Raw genomic sequence first — 22,628 nt, forward strand, 5'->3', positions numbered from 1 at the left:
TGAGATCCACCTAGTTTAACTGCGAGCCTTCGTCCTATAGAACTACGTTACCCAGGATGCTCGGGAGTCCCATGATCTACTACGAGGCTTTTGATTGGTGGAGCTTCACGTTCCCACACCTGTTTATTTATTGTAATGTAGACGAAATGTTATAAACAATGTATTCAAACGTAATGCAGGCAGAGAGTGGACGTTTTATCCAGATCTAACACTGAGAGTAAGAAAAACGTCAAAAAAAATGTTCCCAATGATCCAATTAAACCTCTTAACTCCCGCCTGAACCGAGCACTTTTTCTCCAGCTTGGCTTTACCCCAATCCAAAAGCTTCTGGAAAAAACGAAAACAATGATGGAAATGTGACAAAAAGTGATGAAAAATTGATGAAAAAGTGGCAAAAATGTCACAAAAATGTCACAAGAAATTGACAAAAAATGGACGAAAAAAGTAACAAAAAATTGAAGAAAAATTGACAAAAAATGACAAAAAAAGTGACAAAAAAGTGACTAAAATGTGATAAAAAAGTGACAAAAAAGTAACAAAAATGATTTAAAAAATTACAAAAAATGACAAAAAAAGTGACAAAAAAGTGACTAAAATGTGATAAAAAAGTGACAAAAAAGTAACAAAAATGATTTAAAAAATTACAAAAAAGTGACAAAAAATTGATTAAAAAAGTGACAAAAAATTGACAAAAAATTGACAAAAAATTGACAAAAAAGTGACAAAAAATGACAAAAAAGTGACAAAAAAATGATTTAAAAAATGATTTAAAAATGACAAAAAAATGACAAAAAAGTGACAAAAAAGTGACAAAAAATTGATTAAAAAAATTGACAAAAAATTGACAAAAAATTGACAAAAAATTGACAAAAAAATGACAAAAAAAGTTACTAAAATGAGTTGAAAACCCAACAAAAAAATGATGGGAAAAAAATCTGATGACGTGAGGGAAAACATCCTCTCGGTTCAGGCGGGAGTTAAGAGGTTTAACGAACCACCGATCATTTTTATTCCCATTATCATGATTCAGATTGTTTAACAGTGAAATAATATAGAACTTGTGTCTGCAAAGTAACAGAAACTGGCCGTGTTTGCTGAAAACCTGGTTGCCTTGACCAGCGGGCGCGATGTCGCAATGGCTCTTGGGATACGGAGTTTCTATAGTCAGGAAGTGAATGATGTCACAGCCTTGTACCTTTGCCTTTTCTTCAACATGTCGTCTTCTTTTTGGATTGAAATCAAACATTTTATGGTCACGAATTGCAACATACAGTAGCTGATTAGCTTTTGTGGTGACGTTAAACTCTTAATATTTGAATCTTTGGAAAATCGACAGTCGTGCAGACGGGGGTTTTTTGCTTCCGGAACAACAAGACCACAAGGGGCGGGACTGTGGAGCTCTACTGAATTGAATATGACCCAAAAGTCCCAGGCCGATGTTCTTCTCTCAACTCTTTGTCCCACAGCTCACATATTTGTACAGCATCAAAAACCAGTTCAAATATTGACTCGCCGTACCTCCACTTTAATGGCACAGCGGCCAATGGCTCGGACTGCCTTACGGACGAAGTCCACGTCCACCTCGGTGGCGTACTCCTTCAGCTCGGCCAGCACCTGCAGCAGACACACGTGCACTCAGGGACGGCTCACGGGGAATCGTTTAAAGATCGCTTTAAAGATCTGACCTGAGCGATGTTGGCCTGAGACGCCAGGCGGATCATGATGTCCAGCTTCTCCAGCTTCACATATATGGGATCGTTGTACTTCACAAAGAACACCTTCATCTCATGTTTCAGGATCTCAGGCCTAAACAGATTCAAACATTGAAAAGCACGAACACATGGAAAATGTAAGCCTTGATTTAAAGACTTTTGAAATGATAAGAATAAGAAACTAGGGCTGGCGATTTTAAAAAGGTCTCCTGATCTTTCATATGAAGGAAACTGCCAGTCCAGCTCATTCATTTTTAAAATTCATAGTAGCCTACCATTCAAAATTATTGTCATTTCTGTTTTAAATATTCCTTGCCTGCTCTCAAAAGTAAAACTGTAGAGCTGTTTGGTTTTACATGGATCTCCTACACTGTATTCTCATTGCCGTTCTTGTTGTTTTTATATTTTTCCACGGCACACGCTGCCGTAAGTTGTGCCACTGATTTAAATGTTCATAGTGTGAAGACATCGCCACATTATTTTTAGATTGTCTACAAAGTAGCTACTGTGGCTTAATGTTGTTTGTGACTGCTCGCCGCAGCTACATCTCGGCTTTAGCTGCTGTCACTGCCATGACCATGGTTATTGGGAATGCAATTTTTTTTGTTTTTCCAAAAAAATATAAGACATTATCTTCACCAGACCAGGTCTATAGGGTTCTTAAAACCAGGTCCAGTCCAGATCATGTCCAGGTCGGGCTCAGCAACACACGCTTTCATTTATATGTTCACTCAAATTAGGAAAACAACAGATTTCATATAATCTAGACCATCCCATCTACTTTTGTGTTTTTTGGCATCATTATCTGTTTCAACCATATACTTTTCAATGCAATGAAGTGAATGTTTTTGATTATCGTTGCTGTAAATGATAAGGCTGCAACGACGCGTCGACGTCGTCGACGTCGTCGATTACGTAAATACGTCGACGCCGTTTTTGTGCGTCGACGCGTCGCTTGTTTACATTTCACTTCCAGCGTGGCTGCGCGTAATGCAAACGCTACGACCGAGGGGGGAAAAGCACGGCAAAAGTCGTCAAAAGTGTGGGAGTATTTCCAGAAACGGCCTAATAATGTTGTTGTTTGCACACTGTGTCGAGCGGAAATGTCATATCACAGCAGCACAACTAACCTGGCTAACGCCAGACTGCTGTGTGCGCTCCAATCACTTCGAACTGCAATATCACTTGTGATTTAACGAACATGTGAAACGAAAACACCCGCGGCTGCAAGGGCCCCGCATCTCAGTCAAACTACGGTGTTGTTTCACTGATTAATCAACGCGTTGTTACGGGACAGGCTCTGACAGCGCGCACTCACTCTCCGCCTACTTTGCCGCATATAAAACCAAAACGGAGCAGGCTGCTGAAGTGAATGAGCAGGAGAGACCGACCGCCTTCCCCGTCTCTCCCAACACGCGAGTAGGCTACTTCTCCGCTCGTGCCCCGCTCGGCGTCTGTCTCCCGGTTCTCGCTTCGCCTCATGCTGCCCTCATGCGCTCCTCCTCCGCGGCTGCATCCCGTCCCCGTGTCCGGGCGCTGTTCTCATGTTTTCTCTGCGCGGACTCGGGGCATCGGCCACAAACTCATTTAAACTCTCTTGTTGTTGTGTCTAGCGGAGAATCAGGACAGTAGTTTGATGGATAGACGAGAGTAAAGCCGTGTTCGTGGCCTTTTTGTCTTAAAGAGGAGTTGAATCCACACGGTTCTCACAAGCACAGTAACTTACAGTAACTCTGGTTCTCTGAATGTGCACAGTCTGTAACGGGTTGGGCGACTCACAGGCTAATTCTCAGTGGTCAGACTGAAATAACCGTCAGGTGCAGGTTTCAGTTAGTTTTAAATCAGCGGTTCCCAAACTGTGGGTCAGGGCCAGAAGTGAGAGAATGGGCCCATTTGCCATTTACTATTTTAAAAAGTGAGGAAAATAGACTAGTAGTAAATAAATATATAAAAGCCATGCCATTTGGAAACATCAATGTTTTTTTCTTCATTTCAAATGAAAAAATAATCGGTAACATGAAAAATAATCGATAGATTAATCGAAAAAATAATCGATAGATTAATCGATTAATCGAAAAAATAATCGATAGATTAATCGATAGAAAAATAATCGTTAGTTAAATGAATGTATTGATTTAGTGCATCCCTATGAAAAGAAATAATTTAAAAAAGTGTATACATGTGTACTGATGCTAGCTTTCACTGTGTTGGCTAGGTTGCTGCACACTGGACCTGGTTCTATCTATGGACAATAACGTCTAAAGCTCACGTCAAGGATCAGATCATCTGCTGCTGTCCGGGTCGGAGGCTCTGCAGCCGAACCACTCGTTCTCCACTCACTCACCGCGCGCTTGGACCTACTTTTGCTACTACTCGCCTTTTTGTTTTGGTTCCTTCTGTTAAACTGGACTATTCATGAACTTAAACTGGACTATGCATGAACTTAAACTGGACTATGCATGAACTTAAACTGGACTATTCATGAACTTAAACTGGACTATTCATGAACTTAAACTGGACTATTCATGAACTTAAACTGGACTATTCATGAACTTAAACTGGACTATTCATGAACTTAAACTGGACTATTCATGAACTTAAACTGGACTATTCATGAACTTAAACTGGACTATTCATGAACTTAAACTGGACTATGCATGAACTTAAACTGGACTATTCATGAACTTAAACTGGACTATTCATGAACTTAAACTGGACTATTCATGAACTTAAACTGGACTATTCATGAACTTAAACTGGACTATTCATGAACTTAAACTGGACTATTCATGAACTTAAACTGGACTATTCATGAACTTAAACTGGACTATTCATGAACTTAAACTGGACTATTCATGAACTTAAACTGGACTATTCATGAACTTAAACTGGACTATTCATGAACTTAAACTGGACTATTCATGAACTTAAACTGGACTATTCATGAACTTAAACTGGACTATTCATGAACTTAAACTGGACTATTCATGAACTTAAACTGGACTATTCATGAACTTAAACTGGACTATTCATGAACTTAAACTGGACTATTCATGAACTTAAACTGGACTATTCATGAACTTAAACTGGACTATTCATGAACTTAAACTGGACTATTCATGAACTTAAACTGGACTATTCATGAACTTAAACTGGACTATTCATGAACTTAAACCGGACTATTCATGAACTTAAACCGGACTATTCATGAACTTAAACCGGACTATTCATGAACTTAAACCGGACTATTCATGAACTTAAACCGGACTATTCATGAACTTAAACCGGACTATTCATGAACTTAAACCGGACTATTCATGAACTTAAACCGGACTATTCATGAACTTAAACCGGACTATTCATGAACTTAAACTGGACTATTCATGAACTTAAACCGGACTATTCATGAACTTAAACCGGACTATTCATGAACTTAAACCGGACTATTCATGAACTTAAACTGGACTATTCATGAACTTAAACTGGACTATTCATGAACTTAAACCGGACTATTCATGAACTTAAACCGGACTATTCATGAACTTAAACCGGACTATTCATGAACTTAAACCGGACTATTCATGAACTTAAACCGGACTATTCATGAACTTAAACCGGACTATTCATGAACTTAAACCGGACTATTCATGAACTTAAACTGGACTATTCATGAACTTAAACTGGACTATTCATGAACTTAAACTGGACTATTCATGAACTTAAACTGGACTATTCATGAACTTAAACTGGACTATTCATGAACTTAAACTGGACTATTCATGAACTTAAACTGGACTATTCATGAACTTAAACTGGACTATTCATGAACTTAAACTGGACTATTCATGAACTTAAACTGGACTATTCATGAACTTAAACTGGACTATTCATGAACTTAAACTGGACTATTCATGAACTTAAACTGGACTATTCATGAACTTAAACTGGACTATTCATGAACTTAAACTGGACTATTCATGAACTTAAACTGGACTATTCATGAACTTAAACTGGACTATTCATGAACTTAAACTGGACTATTCATGAACTTAAACTGGACTATTCATGAACTTAAACTGGACTATTCATGAACTTAAACTGGACTATTCATGAACTTAAACTGGACTATTCATGAACTTAAACTGGACTATTCATGAACTTAAACTGGACTATTCATGAACTTAAACTGGACTATTCATGAACTTAAACTGGACTATTCATGAACTTAAACTGGACTATTCATGAACTTAAACTGGACTATTCATGAACTTAAACTGGACTATTCATGAACTTAAACTGGACTATTCATGAACTTAAACTGGACTATTCATGAACTTAAACTGGACTATTCATGAACTTAAACTGGACTATTCATGAACTTAAACTGGACTATTCATGAACTTAAACTGGACTATTCATGAACTTAAACTGGACTATTCATGAACTTAAACTGGACTATTCATGAACTTAAACTGGACTATTCATGAACTTAAACTGGACTATTCATGAACTTAAACTGGACTATTCATGAACTTAAACTGGACTATTCATGAACTTAAACTGGACTATTCATGAACTTAAACTGGACTATTCATGAACTTAAACTGGACTATTCATGAACTTAAACTGGACTATTCATGAACTTAAACTGGACTATTCATGAACTTAAACTGGACTATTCATGAACTTAAACTGGACTATTCATGAACTTAAACTGGACAATTCATGAACTTAAACTGGACTATTCATGAACTTAAACTGGACTATTCATGAACTTAAACTGGACTATTCATGAACTTAAACTGGACTATTCATGAACTTAAACTGGACTATTCATGAACTTAAACTGGACTATTCATGAACTTTGCGCGTTGTGGATACGTGGACAATGAAGTGTTACTAAAGGTCTAACCGAGACACTATGAACTTAATGATTATTCCCAAAGGTGCACTCTGTAAATATTGTATATACTGTACATAGTTTTTTTTCTCTTTTTCCAGTACATTTGGTGCTTGGCTTATACCAGCAGATCGTTGCCCTGTGGTTTATTAAGTGCTGGTCCCTTCCTCTGAGACGAACCTATTTCTACCTCGGTCTAGTCCTACCACAAGTTTCACATACACGGTAAGTCATACGTGTTACATTTTACTTTTAGGAACCATTACCTCCGCTGCACGATGAGGTTGATGTTCCTCAGAGCCACGTACTGCAGCTCGGGCTCAGCCGACAGCAGCGTGACCAGAGGGGGGGCCAGCTTCTTCAGCAGCGTGCCGTAGTAATCCAGGTCTTTGGGCAACATCTCCATGAACTTCATCAGGACTTTGACGGCCGACAGCACCACAGCAGAGTTGGCGTGCGAGAGCCGCGGCGTCACACGCTCGCAGATGCTGAGGAGCAAACGGGGACATGATGTTACTCACAGTGGAGGTAAAGAGACTGTTCCCAGAGAGGGCTTTCATCCGACAGTTTTCATTTCCTTAGTCTAATATGTGTGTTCCGTGTCATGTGGGTGAGGGGCGTGTCACCTCTGGGACTCCCGGTCGTCCCGCGGGGTGTAGTTGGCCAGGCAGTCCAGGATGAAGATCTGGCCCCACTCGGTGCACTCGTTCAGAGCCGTCAGGAGCTTGTTGATGGTCTGGGGGTTCAGGTCCAGGAGGTTACTGTTGGGGTGGGACTCGGCGATCTCCGACAGAGCAGCCACCGCGTTGGCCACCACCTGGAGACGCAGACGAACGTGAGACACGGGACTCACGACAGGTTCTCTCTGTCATGGACTCATTCACATGGAATCAACTAGTGATGCACGATGATGCCAATTTGAACCGATAACCGATAATGACACCGATAATCATGTATATATATTTGCACTTTATTTTGTGACAAGAACTCAATGTAACAGTTCACAGATCTGCCCAGAATGCATTAACTCTACCGAGCAATATACATGTGTATAAATATAAATCAAATGATGAGTTTTACTTTGGGTTTGAGTCTCCACCTTTTTCTAAAGCTCTGTTTTTTTACAGTTCCATCATCTGAGCAGGTCTGACTCTGCTCATCTGTGTCACATCTTATTGAAAAAAAGAAGAATATTACTATTTCTACTTCCTTCCTAGTGTTTTTCTTTTTGTTGACATCATACTAATGAATTCTTATTTACAATACTGGAATATGGACAGTATTACAGTATTTCACTGAGTCTAGAGGCGTCTCTGACATGAGAGAGAAGTGATGCCAAATCTGTGACAGATTCTGACTAATAATACGATACTACAGCACAAAAACAAGACTCTCTCCTGCACTGGGCTCATTTATGCATTTGTGACGAGGCTCATTTCATCAATGTAAAACTCCTCTCGTTCATAGCGCTTCAATCTCGGGTCTGTCGTGTTTATTTGATCAGAAATGCTAAGATAATACATGGGTTTTTAGGCCCCGCTCTGTTCCAGTAACTTCACCAGTTCACATTTCCTCGTCTTTTTCTCATGTTGTTGCGGCGCTAATGTTGAAGTGACTTCGATGTAAAAAGTCGAAAACCTCTTCCTTCACGGAGAGCGCCTGCACAGCTGTTTCTCTGGAACACTCGTCGTGTTTTTCAGCTAAAACTGTGCAGAAGTCTGCCGTGGAGAGCGTATATCTGTTGCTGTAAATGTGCTGTCCTGAGTCTGCAGCAGCTCCGGGCTGCAGGACGTGCGGGGCGCGCGGCCGAGAGAAAGGCAGCGAGCTGGAGCCGCAGATTCAATGTCATTTGAGCTTAGAATTATCGGGCCTAATTATCGGCCACATTTTTTTTATCGGCTTTATCGGGGATGGCGCCAAAATCGGCGGCTGATATTATCGTGCATCCCTAGAACCACGATCCAACTCTGGGACTGAAAGCTCGTTTACTTCAGACCTCAGATTTACAATGAAGATGATCCTACAGCACAGAGGATACAGAGGAGGCCGGGAGGACAGTGACACACAGAGGAGGGGAGAGGGGAGAGGACGCAGATCTGTGATGTTACTGGAGGCGCAGGTAACACTGAGCACTGCCAAAAAAACCTCAGAAATGGAAACACGGCGCCGTATTGTATATTAACGTAGAAACACGTGAGCCTATATTGTTACATGACGTAATGATGTAATGATTCCTCCCACACATAAGAGGACCTCTAAAGAGTCAGTGGTCTTTAATGCCCAGCGTGTACCATGGGGTTGGAGTCTGAGATGAGGTCCTTGAGCGTGTCCAGGAAGCCCTGGTCCTCCACCAGCTGGGCGTTGATGTCGTGGAGCTTGGCCACACACACGGCAGCCGTCTTCCTCACGTACGGATCCTCGTCCTTCAGACACTTCCTGAGCGGCTCGCACAGGTACTCCGTGATCTTATCCACTCGGATACAGCCCATGGTGCGGACCGCCAGGGCCCGGATCAGGGGGTTCGGGTCCTCGCAGTCCTGAGGGGAACACAGGGCACGTCAGGCACATGTGACATTAGCAGCTGTTCATACATTATTAACAAGGAATGAGACAGAATACTCTCTTTGTCATAGAATAAACATCGTACAGGGTGGGCTTTCATCTTTGTTATTACTCTGACATTTAAAACTAAGCTGTTATGCGGAAAACTAGCAAAAAATCAACACTGACCAGTGAAAAAATCAATGTTTGTGTTTTGCTTTATGAGGTCAGGGCTTAACCTCTTAACTCCCGCCTGAACCCAGAGCATTTTCTCCAGTTCAGCTTTACCCAAATCCTGAAGGCCAGTGTAACGTCTCGTTTGAAAGCTAAGATCTACAAAACTCATCTAAATGGATCTTTTTCCTCACGTCATCACTTTTTTTTTCATAATTTTTTGGGGGAGTTTCAACTTATTTTTGTAACTTTTTGGTATTGTTTTTGTCAAATAGTAAATTCACTTTTTGTCACTTTCTGTAATTTTTTTGGCCTTTTTTCATCAATTTTTGTGACATTTTTGCCACTTTTTCATCATTTTTTTTGGTAAATTTTTCATCATTTTTTCTTCAATTTTTTGTCTTTTTTTGTCATTTTTTTGTCCATTTTTTTGTAATTTTTTTGCCACTTTTTCATCATTTTTTTTGGTAAATTTTTCATCATTTTTTCTTCAATTTGTCTTTTTTTGTCATTTTTTTGTCCCTTTTTTGTGACATTCTTGCCACTTTTTCATCATTTTTTTTGTCATTTTTTTGTCAATTTTTCATCATTTTTTCGTCAATTTTTGTGACATTTTTGCCACTTTTTCTTCAATTTTTTTGTCTTTTTTGGTCATTTTTTTGGTCAATTTTTTGTCCATTTTTTGTCCATTTTTTGTCCATTTTTTGTCCATTTTTGTCAATTTTTCATCATTTTTTTGTCCATTTTTTGTACATTTTTCTTCATTTTTTCTTACATTTTTTTTTGACATTTTTGCCTCTTTTTCTTCATTTTTTGTCAAATCTTTGTCACTTTTTTGTCTAAGTTTTCTCACTTTTTCTGTCACATCTTCATCATTGTTTTCGTCTCAGTTCTGTCGCTATTTTCTCACCTTTTTTCCAGAAGCTTTTGGATTGGGGTAAAGCCAAACTAGAGAAAATGTGCTCGGTTCAAGTGGGAGTAAACGGGTTAAACAAAACTCTTGCTCTGAGGCCTCACCTTGACGAAGGTGTTGACCGCCATGATGGCCATGTCGGGCTGGCTCTTGGCGTAGTTCATCAGGTACAGGTAGACCAGCTTCTTCAGCTCCAGGTTGTCCGTCTGCATGCAGTTGACCACGTCCGGGAACAGAGCGCTGCAGAGGGGACGGAAATGAAGCTCATTAGTAGAGATTCACCGATTCCACTTTTTCTAAAACCGATACGAGTACTTTGATTTAAGTACTCGCCGATACCGAATACAGATACGAGTACAAGGCATTTTCTTCTCCTCCTTTTTCCACAGCAGATTGGTTTGTAATGAGTTAATTTACTCATGTACATTTCCTTAAGTAAAGTCGGCGACACATTTAAGAGCAGTTATATTAGAATTGTGCTGATGCCGTTTATTTATTTTCATTCAATATATTTTTTATTTGTATGTCTCTGTCCATCACAGACAGAAAAGCTCATGTCCTAAAGCTCCCAATGCCTGAGCTTTATTCATTTATGTGTTTTTATGTAACAATAATATTGAGATGTGACTTAAATGGTCTCTTTTCGTCTTTACTTCAGCTCCTGTAGATTTTCTCGTGTGTTTGTAGTAACTTAGCGAGTAGCTACAGCGTTTTCATTGTTTTGCTGCAGCTCATTTTCCCTCAATATAAACATGCTGTATGTCTTTACTTTGGATTTTCTGAGGACTTTTTAGCCGCTGGGTTAGTTTTTCAGATGAATAAACCCCTGGGCATAAAACGGCGTCAGAATGGCCAGAACTGTTAGCCGCGAGTTAGCGACGTTAGCCTGTATGTTGTAAACACTGCAGACGCTGCAGCGTGTTAGCATCGTTAGCCTGTATGTTGTAAACACTGCAGACGCTGCAGCGCTAACAACATTAAGCTCTGGTTAAATCCAGCTCAGACTCTGGTTTAGAGAGCGCAGTCTGTAATAAAGTCAGCTCTATGTGGATTATTGTGTTTACACTAAACTATTCTGCAGTTTGTTGCTTCTTCTCTCCTCAGCTGAGAGCTGCGCCTCGTAGCTGCGCCTCGTAGCTGCGCCTCGTAGCTGCGCCTCGTAGCTGCGCCTCGTAGCTGCGCTGGCCACACGTCAAATAGTATCAGTTTCTGGTATCGGGACCTCATGAATGAGAATGAGTACAAGCATGTGGTATCGGCCCGATACCGGTATCGGTATTGGTGCATCCCTACTTATTAGAATACTGCTTTTCATGTGACACAACCCTAACATCCTGTAACATCTCACCTGACATCTTTGCCCACGGTCATGGACGCGATCACCTTCTTCACGGCCTCCTTCTTCTTCTCCTTCTTATCGCTGTTGAGCTCAGCCTTCAGCTCAAAGATCTCCCCTGCACCAAAAACACACCGAGGTCACACAGACGGCCTTAGCATGAAGTAAAGTTCAGCATTGGCAAAAACTGGCCGGGGGAAAACAAGCCAAATGTGGGTTTTCGCTCAAAAACTCCAGTGAAATCATTTGCATGGGCGAAGACGGAGAACGACGCGACGTGCCAGGGCTGGGTAAAGTGACAGTTTTCGATATCAGTAAATAATATCTTTAACGATATTTTTTCTTATACTTAGGCTAAAAATGTGTCCTCTCCAACCATGAAACAGATTAATAATGTTCATTTTGTCCTTCCATTCTTTAACCTCTTACCCCCCGCCTGAACCAAACGCATTCTGTCGTCTTTGGCCATTATATAGGTCTGTGTAACACCTCATTTGAAAGCTAAGACCCACAAAACTGATCTTTTTCCTCGCGTTGTTGCTGTGTTGTGTCTCCTTTTTTATGTTTTTTTTTACTGAGTTTTTGTCACATTTTTGTTGAATTTTTGTCATATTTTTGTTGAATTTTTGCTGAATTTTTGCTGAATTTTTGCTGAATTTTTGCTGAATTTTTGCTGAATTTTTGCTGAATTTTTGTTGAATTTTTGTCACATTTTTGTCACATTTTTGTCAAATTTTTGTCACATTTTTGTCACATTTTTGTCGAATTTTTGCTGAATTTTTGTTGAATTTTTGTTGAATTTTTGTTGAATTTTTGTCACTTTTTGTTGAATTTTTGTCACATTTTTGCTGAATTTTTGCTGAATTTTTGTCACATTTTTGTCACATTTTTGCTGAATTTTTGTTGAATTTTTGTCACATTTTTGTTGAATTTTTGTCACATTTTTGTTGAACTTTTTTCACATTTTTGTTGAATTTTTGTTGAATTTTTGTCACTTTTTGGTTGAATTTTTGTCACATTTTTGTTGAATTTTGTCACATTTTTGTTGAATTTTTGTCACATTTTAGTTGAATTTTTTGTCACATTTTTGTTGAATTTTTGTGACTTTTTGGTTGAATTTTTGTCACATTTTTGCTGCGTTTGTCTCTTTTTTGTTGCGTTTACATCCTTGTTTTCTTCTCATTTTTTGTGGCTGTTTTGGTGCTTTTTTCCCCAAGAAGCTTTTCGATTAGGGTAAAGCCAAACTGGAGAAAATGGGATCCAAAAGGCTGCGCAAGAAGAACCTAAAACACTGCACCGTGTGAACATTTACGTGATTTTGTCATCCCTTAAATCAAGCCAACACCAGTGTGCACAACAAACACAGGCGAGCTCGGGGTAATCTCTTTAAAGTATCGTATGTGGCCCCTCCCTGGATAAACGGAGCAGGTGGGGGTGAGAAGGCCCAATAAGTCAACACTGAAGCAAATCCAGCAGACACATAATGACACCTGTGAGCTCTTTCTCACCAGAGTCCTGAAAAACAAATGCTGGGAATTTCAAACACACTTTCCACCAACTCTGAAGGAAGTGTCTCATCCGTATCTGAGGCTTTACAGCGGGGGCAAAACGAACTAGCATCATTAACAGTCTGGGCCCAACCGATATATCGGCCGGCTGATATTAGGATATTTTCAGTATCGGCTATCAGCCAAAATCGACTAATAAAAAGGGTAGGGCTGGACGATATATCGATATATTTTTTAAATGAGATGTGGAATTAGACCATATGGCGAATACGGGGATATTAACTTAACTCCTTAACTCCCACCTGAACCGAGCACATTTTCTCCAGCTTTACCCCAATCCAAAAGCTTCTGGAAAAAAGGTGTGAAAATAGCGACAAAACTGAGACGAAAACAAGGATGAAAATGTGAAAAAAGTGAAAAAAAAATTATGAAAAATGTACAAAAAAAATGACAAAAATGTGACAAAATGTGACAAAAAAGTGAGAAAAATGTGACAAAAAAGTGAGAAAAATTTGACAAAAAAGTGAGAAAAATTTGCCCCCCGGGCCTGATGTTGCCTATCCCTGCTTTACTATAACAATAAATGTTTAACTTTAGGCTATTTAGGAAAAAAATAAAAATAAAAAAAATATCGGCCAACTCCTTCATATCGATATCGGAACCCGAAAATCCACATCGGTCGGTCCCTGAAAAGAACATTAGTAAATGAAGTGACCTTTTGAACTGGCTTTAGTTCTACACACCCTGAACCGAGCTGTGGGAGGAAACAAAGCTTCCCTTTTCTCTCCGATCATTTTCAAGATCTGTGTGAGGAGACACTTTGAGATTAACCCCTTAACTCCCGCCTGAACTGAGCACATTTTCTCCAGTTTGGCTTTACCCCAATCCAAAAGCTTCTGGAAAAAAGGAGTGAAAATAGCGACAGAACTGAGACGAAAACAATGATGAAGATGTGACGAAAAAATGACAAAAAATGTGACAAAAAAGTGACGAAAAAATGACAAAAAATGTGACAAAAAATGTGACAAAAAATGTGACAAAAAATGACAAAAAATGACAAAAAAATGATTTAAAAATGACAAAAAATGTGACAAAAAATGACAAAAAATGATTTAAAAAAAGACAAAAAATGACAAAAAATGATTTAAAAATGACAAAAAATGTGACAAAAAATGACAAAAAATGATTTAAAAAATGACAAAAAAATGATTAAAAAAAGACAAAAAATGTGACTAAAAATGTGACATAAAATGTAACAAAAAATGATTAGAAAAAGACAAAAAATGTGACAAAAAATGGCAAAAAAATGATTAAAAAATGACTAAAAATGACTAAAAATGTGACATAAAATGTAACAAAAAATGATTAAAAAAAGACAAAAAAGTGACGAAAAAATGACACAAAATTGATTAGAAAAAGACAAAAAATGTGACAAAAAATGACAAAAAAAATACAAAAAAATGACAAAAAATGGATTTAAAAAAATGACAAAAAAGTTACAAAATACGTTGAATACACCCCCAAAAAAAGATGGAAAAAAATCTGATGACGTGTAGGTCTTAGCTTTCAAATGAGGCGTTCCACTGGCCTACAGGATTTGAGTAAAGCTAAACTGGAGAAAATGCTCTCGGTTCCGGCGGGAGTTAAGAGGTTAAATACATATAAAACAGGGCCTTAAGGAAACATATTCTCACCCAAAGATATAGATAATGATAATATATATTATGGGTCATGGTTTGTCCCAAAACAACAGTTGGTCTAAACTACAGGTTTACAGGAGATAAGGCCCCACGAAGACGAGATATGTTGTTTATCGCAAAGTATTGTAAACAAAGATAAATCGAAATAGACGCACATTTCTGATACAGACGAGAATTCCTGTTTAAAGGATGTGACAAAATAACTGCCGTCGATCAACTTGCTGATCACAAAGAGTAAGATTTTGATTTGTAATTTATTATGCAGGACAAAAGTGAAGACGTTTTCTCATAATTTAACAGAAAACCTCATGAGAAATGATTTTATTTGATTGTAAAATGACCTTGAGCTAATCTATGACACCGATAAAAAGCAAAAGTGTGTGTATATGTGTGTGTGTGTGTGTGTGTGGAGGTCAGACCTTTCTTGGTGGTGGTGAAGTACTTCGAGTCCGTCATCTTGGATCCAAACTGGCGGTTCTCCTTAAAGCCACAGAACAGAAAATGTGTTAAACTGGACAGAGGAGACGAGGCTCGAACAACAGGAAGTACCAGAAGTGCAACTACAGGGAAAGCAAAGGAACTGCGCTTTCCTGCACGGCTCTGTCGCAAAGCCTCAGTCAGCAGTCAACTTCTCACATGGGCTCAAGATTTAAAAACATATAAGAATAAGAGAAACGGTAACTTTAATGTAGGGCTGAAACGACTAATCGATTATTGAAATGGTTGAGAACTATTTTAGTGATTGATTAATCGTTTTCTGGTTCACACAGACTCAAATAGAGCAAAACCGACATGAAAATGTAGTATTATTGATGAAAACCTACTTTGTTTTTCATAGTTTGGGTCTGTAGTGTTTTGTATATTGTAAATTTCATAAATATGACAAAAATTGATTTAAAAAAAAGACAAAAAATGTGACAAAAAATGACAAAAAAAGTGACGAAAAAATGACAAAAAATGGATTAAAAAATGACAAAAAAATGACAAAAAAATGACAAAAAAGACAAAAAATGTGACAAAAAAGTGACGAAAAAATGATTAAAAAATGACAAAAAAATGACAAAAAAATGGATTAAAAAAGACAAAAAATGACAAAAAAATGACAAAAAATGACAAAAAAATGTGACAAAAAAGTGACGAAAAAATGACAAAAAATGGATTAAAAAAAGACCAAAAAAAGACAAAAAAGTGACGAAAAAATGATTTAAAAAAGACAAAAAATGACCAAAAAAATGACCAAAAAAATGACAAAAAAGTGACAAAAAAATGACAAAAAATTGATTAAAAAAGACAAAAAATGACAAAAAATGTGAAAAAAATGACAAAAAAAAGTGAGGAAAAAATGACAAAAAATTGATTAAAAAAGACAAAAAATGACAAAAAATGACCAAAAAAAATGACTAAAAATGTGACAAAAAATGACAAAAAATGACAAAAAATGACAAAAAAATGACATAAATTTCATAAATATCCGTCTGTGTCTCGTCCAATCAGAAGCAGAATTAGCGCCAAGAGCCTCCAACAAACATTCACTTTAAGTTTGCTCCATCATCATGTCCTCGAGCGGCGCCACTTTAGCTTCATGTGATTTTTTATTTATTTTTTTAATCCAATTTTCCTCCACCGTTCACAGCCGAGCGATTCATCGATTAACCGTCAAAAAAATATTCGATAGATTAATCGACGACAAAATAATCGTTAGTTGCAGCCCTACTTTAATGTCATTTTCACTGGCTGATATTACTCTGTTTTTGATCATGTTCTAATGTTGGAAACACCCAGGACAAATTAGACTAAAAGCTTCAGCTGTAGGATTTCAGTTTGACATGTTTTGTTATGTTTGTTTTGATTCCAGGACAGACGAAGAGGCAGAATTTAAACTTTTGAAACGAATTGAGCCAGTGAGAAATGACTGAGATCTGTGGACCAATGTTTTATTAAGTATTTTCAAAATGTTATTCAACTTTTCCACATAAAATGGCCACTTTACTGGTGATAAACTTTGATAAATACTTAGCACAGGCAATGTCTCATAAACCTGCCAGCCTGTCACGTGCACTTTCGGAGGACTGACAAAGTAAACATATGTTGGTTAATAGTGAAACATGAGAGCATCAAATGAATGACATGTTTAAATAAATGATCTGTTCATAAACATTACAGCCTCTGAGACTGACAGTAGAAGCTTTCACCATTTCTGCGCATCATCATAACGAAGACGGTTAGAGATAAGTTGGAGAAAACAGATAAAGTCTCAGCTCTACCGTTAGCAACACAAACACAATGTTCAGGTTAAAATGTAAACGCACAGTTACACTAACTCTAAACAAATGAACAACAAGAAACGTCAGGGTTTGGACACACACTGATCAGAACTATGACGAGTGTTTGTAGCGAGTGAAGCTTGGACGGTTGCTATTAGCATTAGCACGCTACCCGCGTTAGCATCGTCCAAACCCACAAAAACCTCCGCGTTTCCCCCGGTCACGTCTGTAAAACGGCCGTACGTGACCCCCCGGAGCCGGAGCCACGTGTCGGTTTACTCACACATAACTGATTGGCCCACTCCTGCATGTTTGCCACAGTTGTGTTGCTAGTTTGACAGATGAATGAAGCTAACGCTAGGTGCTAGCCCGCCGCTAACCGCCGCTGTGCCTGTCAGTGTCAGGCGCTCGCGCAGCTAGCATGACCTTCTTAAGGAGCGGCTTACGGGAAGATTTGAGTCGGGATCGTTAAGCTCTTAATCTGTCAGCCTCTTTCCAAACCTTACCCGACGCAATTAGCTCCTGACTTCAGAGCAGAAGGTGAGGAGGAACACGGGCGTCTTAGCGGGACGTAGTAGCAGCACTTGTAGCGGGGGTGAGGTGATTACCGGGGCCTCGGTTCCTCCCACTGCACTTCCGGGTTCTCACAAACTCACAACTTTCATTCATTAACCTCTTAAGAGGAGATCTTTTTCCTCACGTCAGCAGATTTTTTTTCCATCATTTTTTTGTTGGGTATTCAACTCATCTTTGTAACTTTTTTTTGTCCTTTTTTGTCACATTTTTGTCACATTTTTGTCATATTTTGTCAAATTCTGTCAAATTTTTGTTATTTTTTTTGTCATTTTTTCGTAATTTTTTTATCACATTTTTGTCACATTTTTGTGATATTTTTTTTGTCCATTTTTTATCACATTTTGTCACATTTTTGTCATTTTTTCATATTTTTTTTTATCAAATTTTTGTCTTTTTTTGTCACATTTTTGTCATTTTTTTGTCATTTTTTGTCATTTTTTGTCACATTTTTGTCACATTTTTGTCATTTTTTATTACATTTTTTATTACATTTTTGTAATTTTTTTGTCATTTTTTTTGTCATTTTTTGTCAAATGTTTGTAATTTTTTTTGTCCATTTTTTATCAAATTTTTGTAAATTTAAAAAAATAATAATAATCAAATTTTTGTCATTTTTTTTGTCCCATTTTTGTATTTTTTTGGTCAAATTTTTATCACACCTGAACCGAGCACGTTTTCTCCAGTTTGGCTTTGAGACGAAAACAATGATGGAAATGTGACAAAAAAGTGAGAAAACATTATAATAAAAGTTGACAAAAAAATTACAAAAATGTGACAAAAAAGTGAGAAAATTTTCACAAAAAAGTGACGAAAAATTGATGAAAAGGTGGCAAAAATGTCACAAAAATGTGACAAGAAATTGAAAAAAAAATGTGACAAAAAAATGACAAAAATGTGACAAAAATTTGACAAAAAAATGACAAAAAATGTGACAAAATGAGTTGAACCCCCCCCAAAAAAGATGGAAAAAAAGGAAGGAAAAAGATCCATTTAGATGAGTTTTGTAGATCTTAGCTTTCAAAGGAGGCGTTACACTGGCCTTCAGGATTTAGGTAAAGCTGAACTGGAGAAAATGCTCTCAGTTCAGGCGGAGGTTAAAGATTTTCACACATTTTCGACCGGACTGGGCTGATCGACTCATTCCTCCAGAATTTAAGGCAAATCTCCTCAACTGAATGAACCCTATATTGTATCATAACTGATGGATTGATGCATTGCTGGTGCAAAACGATGGATAAAGAACGAAAGACACAAAGTCATGTGAATATTCTCCACATCCTGGAACCATTAAAACACAACTTCATGAAGAGAAAAGAGATTTATTACAAGTGAATGTTGTATTGTATATACAACAAAAGCAGTTTATTTAAGTATCCTGTTACTTTTTGAGTAAACAGATTAAATACAATTCTCAGTGTGTGTTTGTGTCGACTCTCACTCTTTTTCACCCTTTGGGATTTTCCATCTCATTAACCCCTTAACTCCCGCCTAAATCGAGCACATTTTCTCCAGTTTGGCTTTACCCCAATCCAAAAGCTTCTGGAAAAAAGGCGTGAAAATAGCGACAAAACTGAGACGAAAACAATGATGGAAATGTGACAAAAAAGTGACGAAAAATTGATGAATAGGTGGCAAAAATGTCACAAGAAATTGAAAAAAATGGACGAAAAAATGACAAAAATATGACAAAAAAATTACAAAAATGTGACAAAAAATGACAACAAAATGACAAAAAAATGTGATAAAAATGTGACAAAAAATGTGACAAAAAATTACAAAAAAAATTACTAAAAAAGACAAAAAAATGACAAAAAAATGACAAAAATGTGACAAAAATGTGACAAAAAATGTGACAAAAATGTGACAAAAAATTACACAAAAATGACAAAAAAATGAAAAAAAAAATGTGACAAAAAATTACAAAAAATTACAAAAAAAATTACTAATAATGACAAAAAATGTGACAAAAAATTACACAAAAATGACCAAAAAAATGACCAAAATGTGACAAAAAATGAAAAAAAATGAAAAAAAAAATGTGATAAAAAATGTATTTTAATAAATTACAATAAAGTTACAAAATGAGTTGAACCCCCCCCCAAAAAAAAAGATGGAAAAAAAATGTGATGACGTGAAGAAAAAGATCCATTTAGATGAGTTTTGTAGGTCTTAGCTTGAGGTGTTACACTGGCCTACAGGATTTGGGTAAAGCTGAACCGGACAAAACGCTCTCGGTTCAGGCGGGAGTTCAGAGGTTAAAGATTTTCACACATTTTCGACCGGACTGGGCTGATCGACTCATTCCTCCAGAATTGAAGGGAAATCTCCTCAACTGAATCAACCCTACATTGTATCATAACTGATGGATTGACATAAAGTCATGTGAATATTCTCCACATCCTGGAACCATTAAAACACAACTTCATGAAGAGAAAAGAGATTTATTACAAGTGAACGGTTGTATTGCCATTTCATACAACAAAAGCAATGTATACAAACCACCAGCATGAGAATCTCACATTCATTCTTTCTCTGCGAATAGAAACCAGTCAAAGAAATATTACATGTCGGGTTTTTTTTTGCGTTTCTTTTCTATAAAGTCACGTCTGCAAAAAAGAGTAGCCCACACATACAGTAGTGTCAGATCTGTCGAAAACACGGCAACGCCCCCCCCTCGTCCCGACTCCGGGCCTGGAGCACAATCATCAAAGTGCCTCAGGTTCAGGCGGATAATCTCCTCACCTCCACCTGAACCACTTTCCTCTGCTGATCCTCCACAGACGGCGGCTCTTCGCTCGCCAGGCCCCCCGTGTAGCGTCCCGTACTTCACCATAAATAAATAAATACCATCGCCCGTCCGTCCATATGTACACACGGACGTCCCGAAGCACAAACAGTTCCATCACCCTCAGATACATCATTTACAAAGTGCGTGTGCGTCGACCCAGCGAGAGGCCGGGCGGGGCAGGGAGGGCGGGGCTTTAAGGCAGGGTGACCAGATGTCAGGTGAGCCGGGACAGGCCCAGTGTGCCCACAGGTTCTCCAAAACCAAGGCCGTGGGAACCCAGGGTGCTGAGGGCGCTGCAGCACCCCCCCCCCTGGTGGATAGTTTGTGAACTGTAGGTAATATTAACCCCCTTAACTCCCACCTGGACCGAGCACATTTTCTCCAGCTTTACCCCAATCCAAAAGCTTCTGGGAAAAGGCGACAAAACTGAGACGAAAACAAGGATGGAAATGTGACAAAAAGTGAGAAAAATTTGACAAAAAATTGAGAAAAAATTGAGAAAAAATTGAGAAAAAATTGAGAAAAAAATGAGAAAAAATTGAGAAAAAATTGAGAAAAAAATGAGAAAAAAATTGAGAAAAAATTGAGAAAAAATTAAGAAAAAATTGAGAAAAAAATAAGAAAAATTGACAAAAAATTTAGAAAAATTTGACAAAAAAGTGATAAGAATTTGACCAAAAAAAATGAAAAAGTTGACGAAAAAGGGAGAAAAAAGTCGCGAAAATTTGACAAAAATGAGTCGACTGCCCAACAAAAAAAGTGATGAAAAAAAATCTGACGTGAGGAAAAAGATCCATTTAGTTTTAGTTCTTTCAAATGAGGCGTTACACTGGCCTACAGGATTTGGGTAAAGCTGAACTGGAGAAAATGCTCTCGGTTCAGGCGGGAGTTAAGAGGTTAATAAATAGGATTTATGCACAGAAAAAGTATTTTGGGGGTACATTTTGTCCCTCAGCGCCCCCTAACTAAAACATCTTCCCACGGCTCTGTCCAAAACCGATCATTTGTCCAGGTTTTACTCCTCGAAATAACACGCTTCACTAGAACATGGATGTTTCTGACCCATGTGGATTTTACAAAGCGACTGTTGAAAGATTGGACGTCACTAAACTTCACTTTAATCAGCTCAGGCACCGGTTTCCCGTCCGCTCACCCTGAGTGTCTCCTGAGCCGCTGGAACAAGTGAATTTCCACATTGTGAGATTAATAAAGGCTTATTTTATCTCTGATCTTAGTCTGTGCTTTCATCACAAATCGTTTAGATTAAAAACTGCACTTAATGTCGGGCTCGATCAGTCGCCTTGACTAACTTGAACAAAACGCTGCTCCTCAGATTTTAAAGGAACAGGTCACTGGTTCTAATCTGTGGAACAAACCGTTTGACTTTTGAATGTTTTGTATTTTTACTGTTCATTTGTTTATTAATGTCATTTTACTGCTGTGCTATAAATACAGTTGGATTGGATTAATAATCAAATATAAATCCATTAATCCCTTAACTCCCACCTGAACCGAGCACCTTTTTCTCCAGTTTGGCTTTACCCCAATCCAAAAGCTTCGGGGAAAAAAGACGAAAACAAGGATGGAAATGGGACAAAAAAGTGACGAAAAATTTATGGAAAAAGTGGCAAAAATGTCACAAAAATGTCACAAAAATGTCACAAAAAATGACAAAAAATGTTACAAAATGTGAAAAAACATGACAAAAAAATGACAAAATTTTGATGAAAAATTGACGAGAAAATTACAAAAATGTGTCAAAAAATGACCAAAAAAATGACCAAAAATTTGACAAAAATTTGACAAAAAATGATAAAAAATGATAAAAAATGACGAAAAAAATGACCAAAATGAAACAAAAAAATGACAAAGTTTTTATGAAAAATTGACGAGAAAATTACAAAAAAAATGACAAAAAATTGACAAAAAAGTTACAAAAATGAGTTGAATACCCAACAAAAAAATGATGGAAAAACAATCTGATGACGTGAGGAAAAAGCTCCTCTCGGTTCAGGCGGGAGTTAAGAGGTTAAACGTCTCCGTTCTAACCCTCCTCCATAGGCTCAGAGACAGCGTGACCGTCCTGGGATTAGACTTGGATGATTTGAAAAACCCTGCAGCGTTTTCCCGAAATGTTTCCCACTTTACAAGCTCTGGTCACCCGACTTTAAAGACAATAATCTCACACGTTCCCGTTCAGCCCCAGCCTCTCGCGC

The 22,628-nt window shown here is 37.9% G+C and overlaps 1 protein-coding gene across 3 annotated transcripts in view; it reads right to left on the reverse strand.

The window, feature by feature from the left end:
• The window catches only part of ap1b1 (adaptor related protein complex 1 subunit beta 1), a 70,766-nt gene extending 53,089 nt beyond the window's left edge, over nt 1-17,677 (reverse strand). For 2 of the 3 annotated variants that reach the window (XM_079560611.1, XM_079560609.1), the window contains exons 1-9: nt 17,614-17,677; nt 15,204-15,264; nt 11,589-11,694; nt 10,345-10,480; nt 8,904-9,149; nt 7,239-7,429; nt 6,879-7,100; nt 1,686-1,806; nt 1,519-1,614 (exon numbers count right to left, since the gene is read on the reverse strand). In XM_079560611.1, the coding sequence (XP_079416737.1) occupies nt 1,519-1,614; nt 1,686-1,806; nt 6,879-7,100; nt 7,239-7,429; nt 8,904-9,149; nt 10,345-10,480; nt 11,589-11,694; nt 15,204-15,240 (1,155 nt within the window). In that variant the 5' untranslated portion in view covers nt 15,241-15,264; nt 17,614-17,677. Of the gene's footprint in view, nt 1-1,518; nt 1,615-1,685; nt 1,807-6,878; nt 7,101-7,238; nt 7,430-8,903; nt 9,150-10,344; nt 10,481-11,588; nt 11,695-15,203; nt 15,265-17,554 lie in introns of all 3 variants that reach the window. The other variant, XM_079560610.1, reaches the window with a different exon arrangement.
• Between the last annotated feature and the right edge of the window lie 4,951 nt (nt 17,678-22,628).

Source organism: Gobius niger (genome assembly GCF_951799975.1).
Source record: "Gobius niger genome assembly, chromosome: 1".
Classification (NCBI taxonomy): domain Eukaryota; kingdom Metazoa; phylum Chordata; class Actinopteri; order Gobiiformes; family Gobiidae; genus Gobius; species Gobius niger.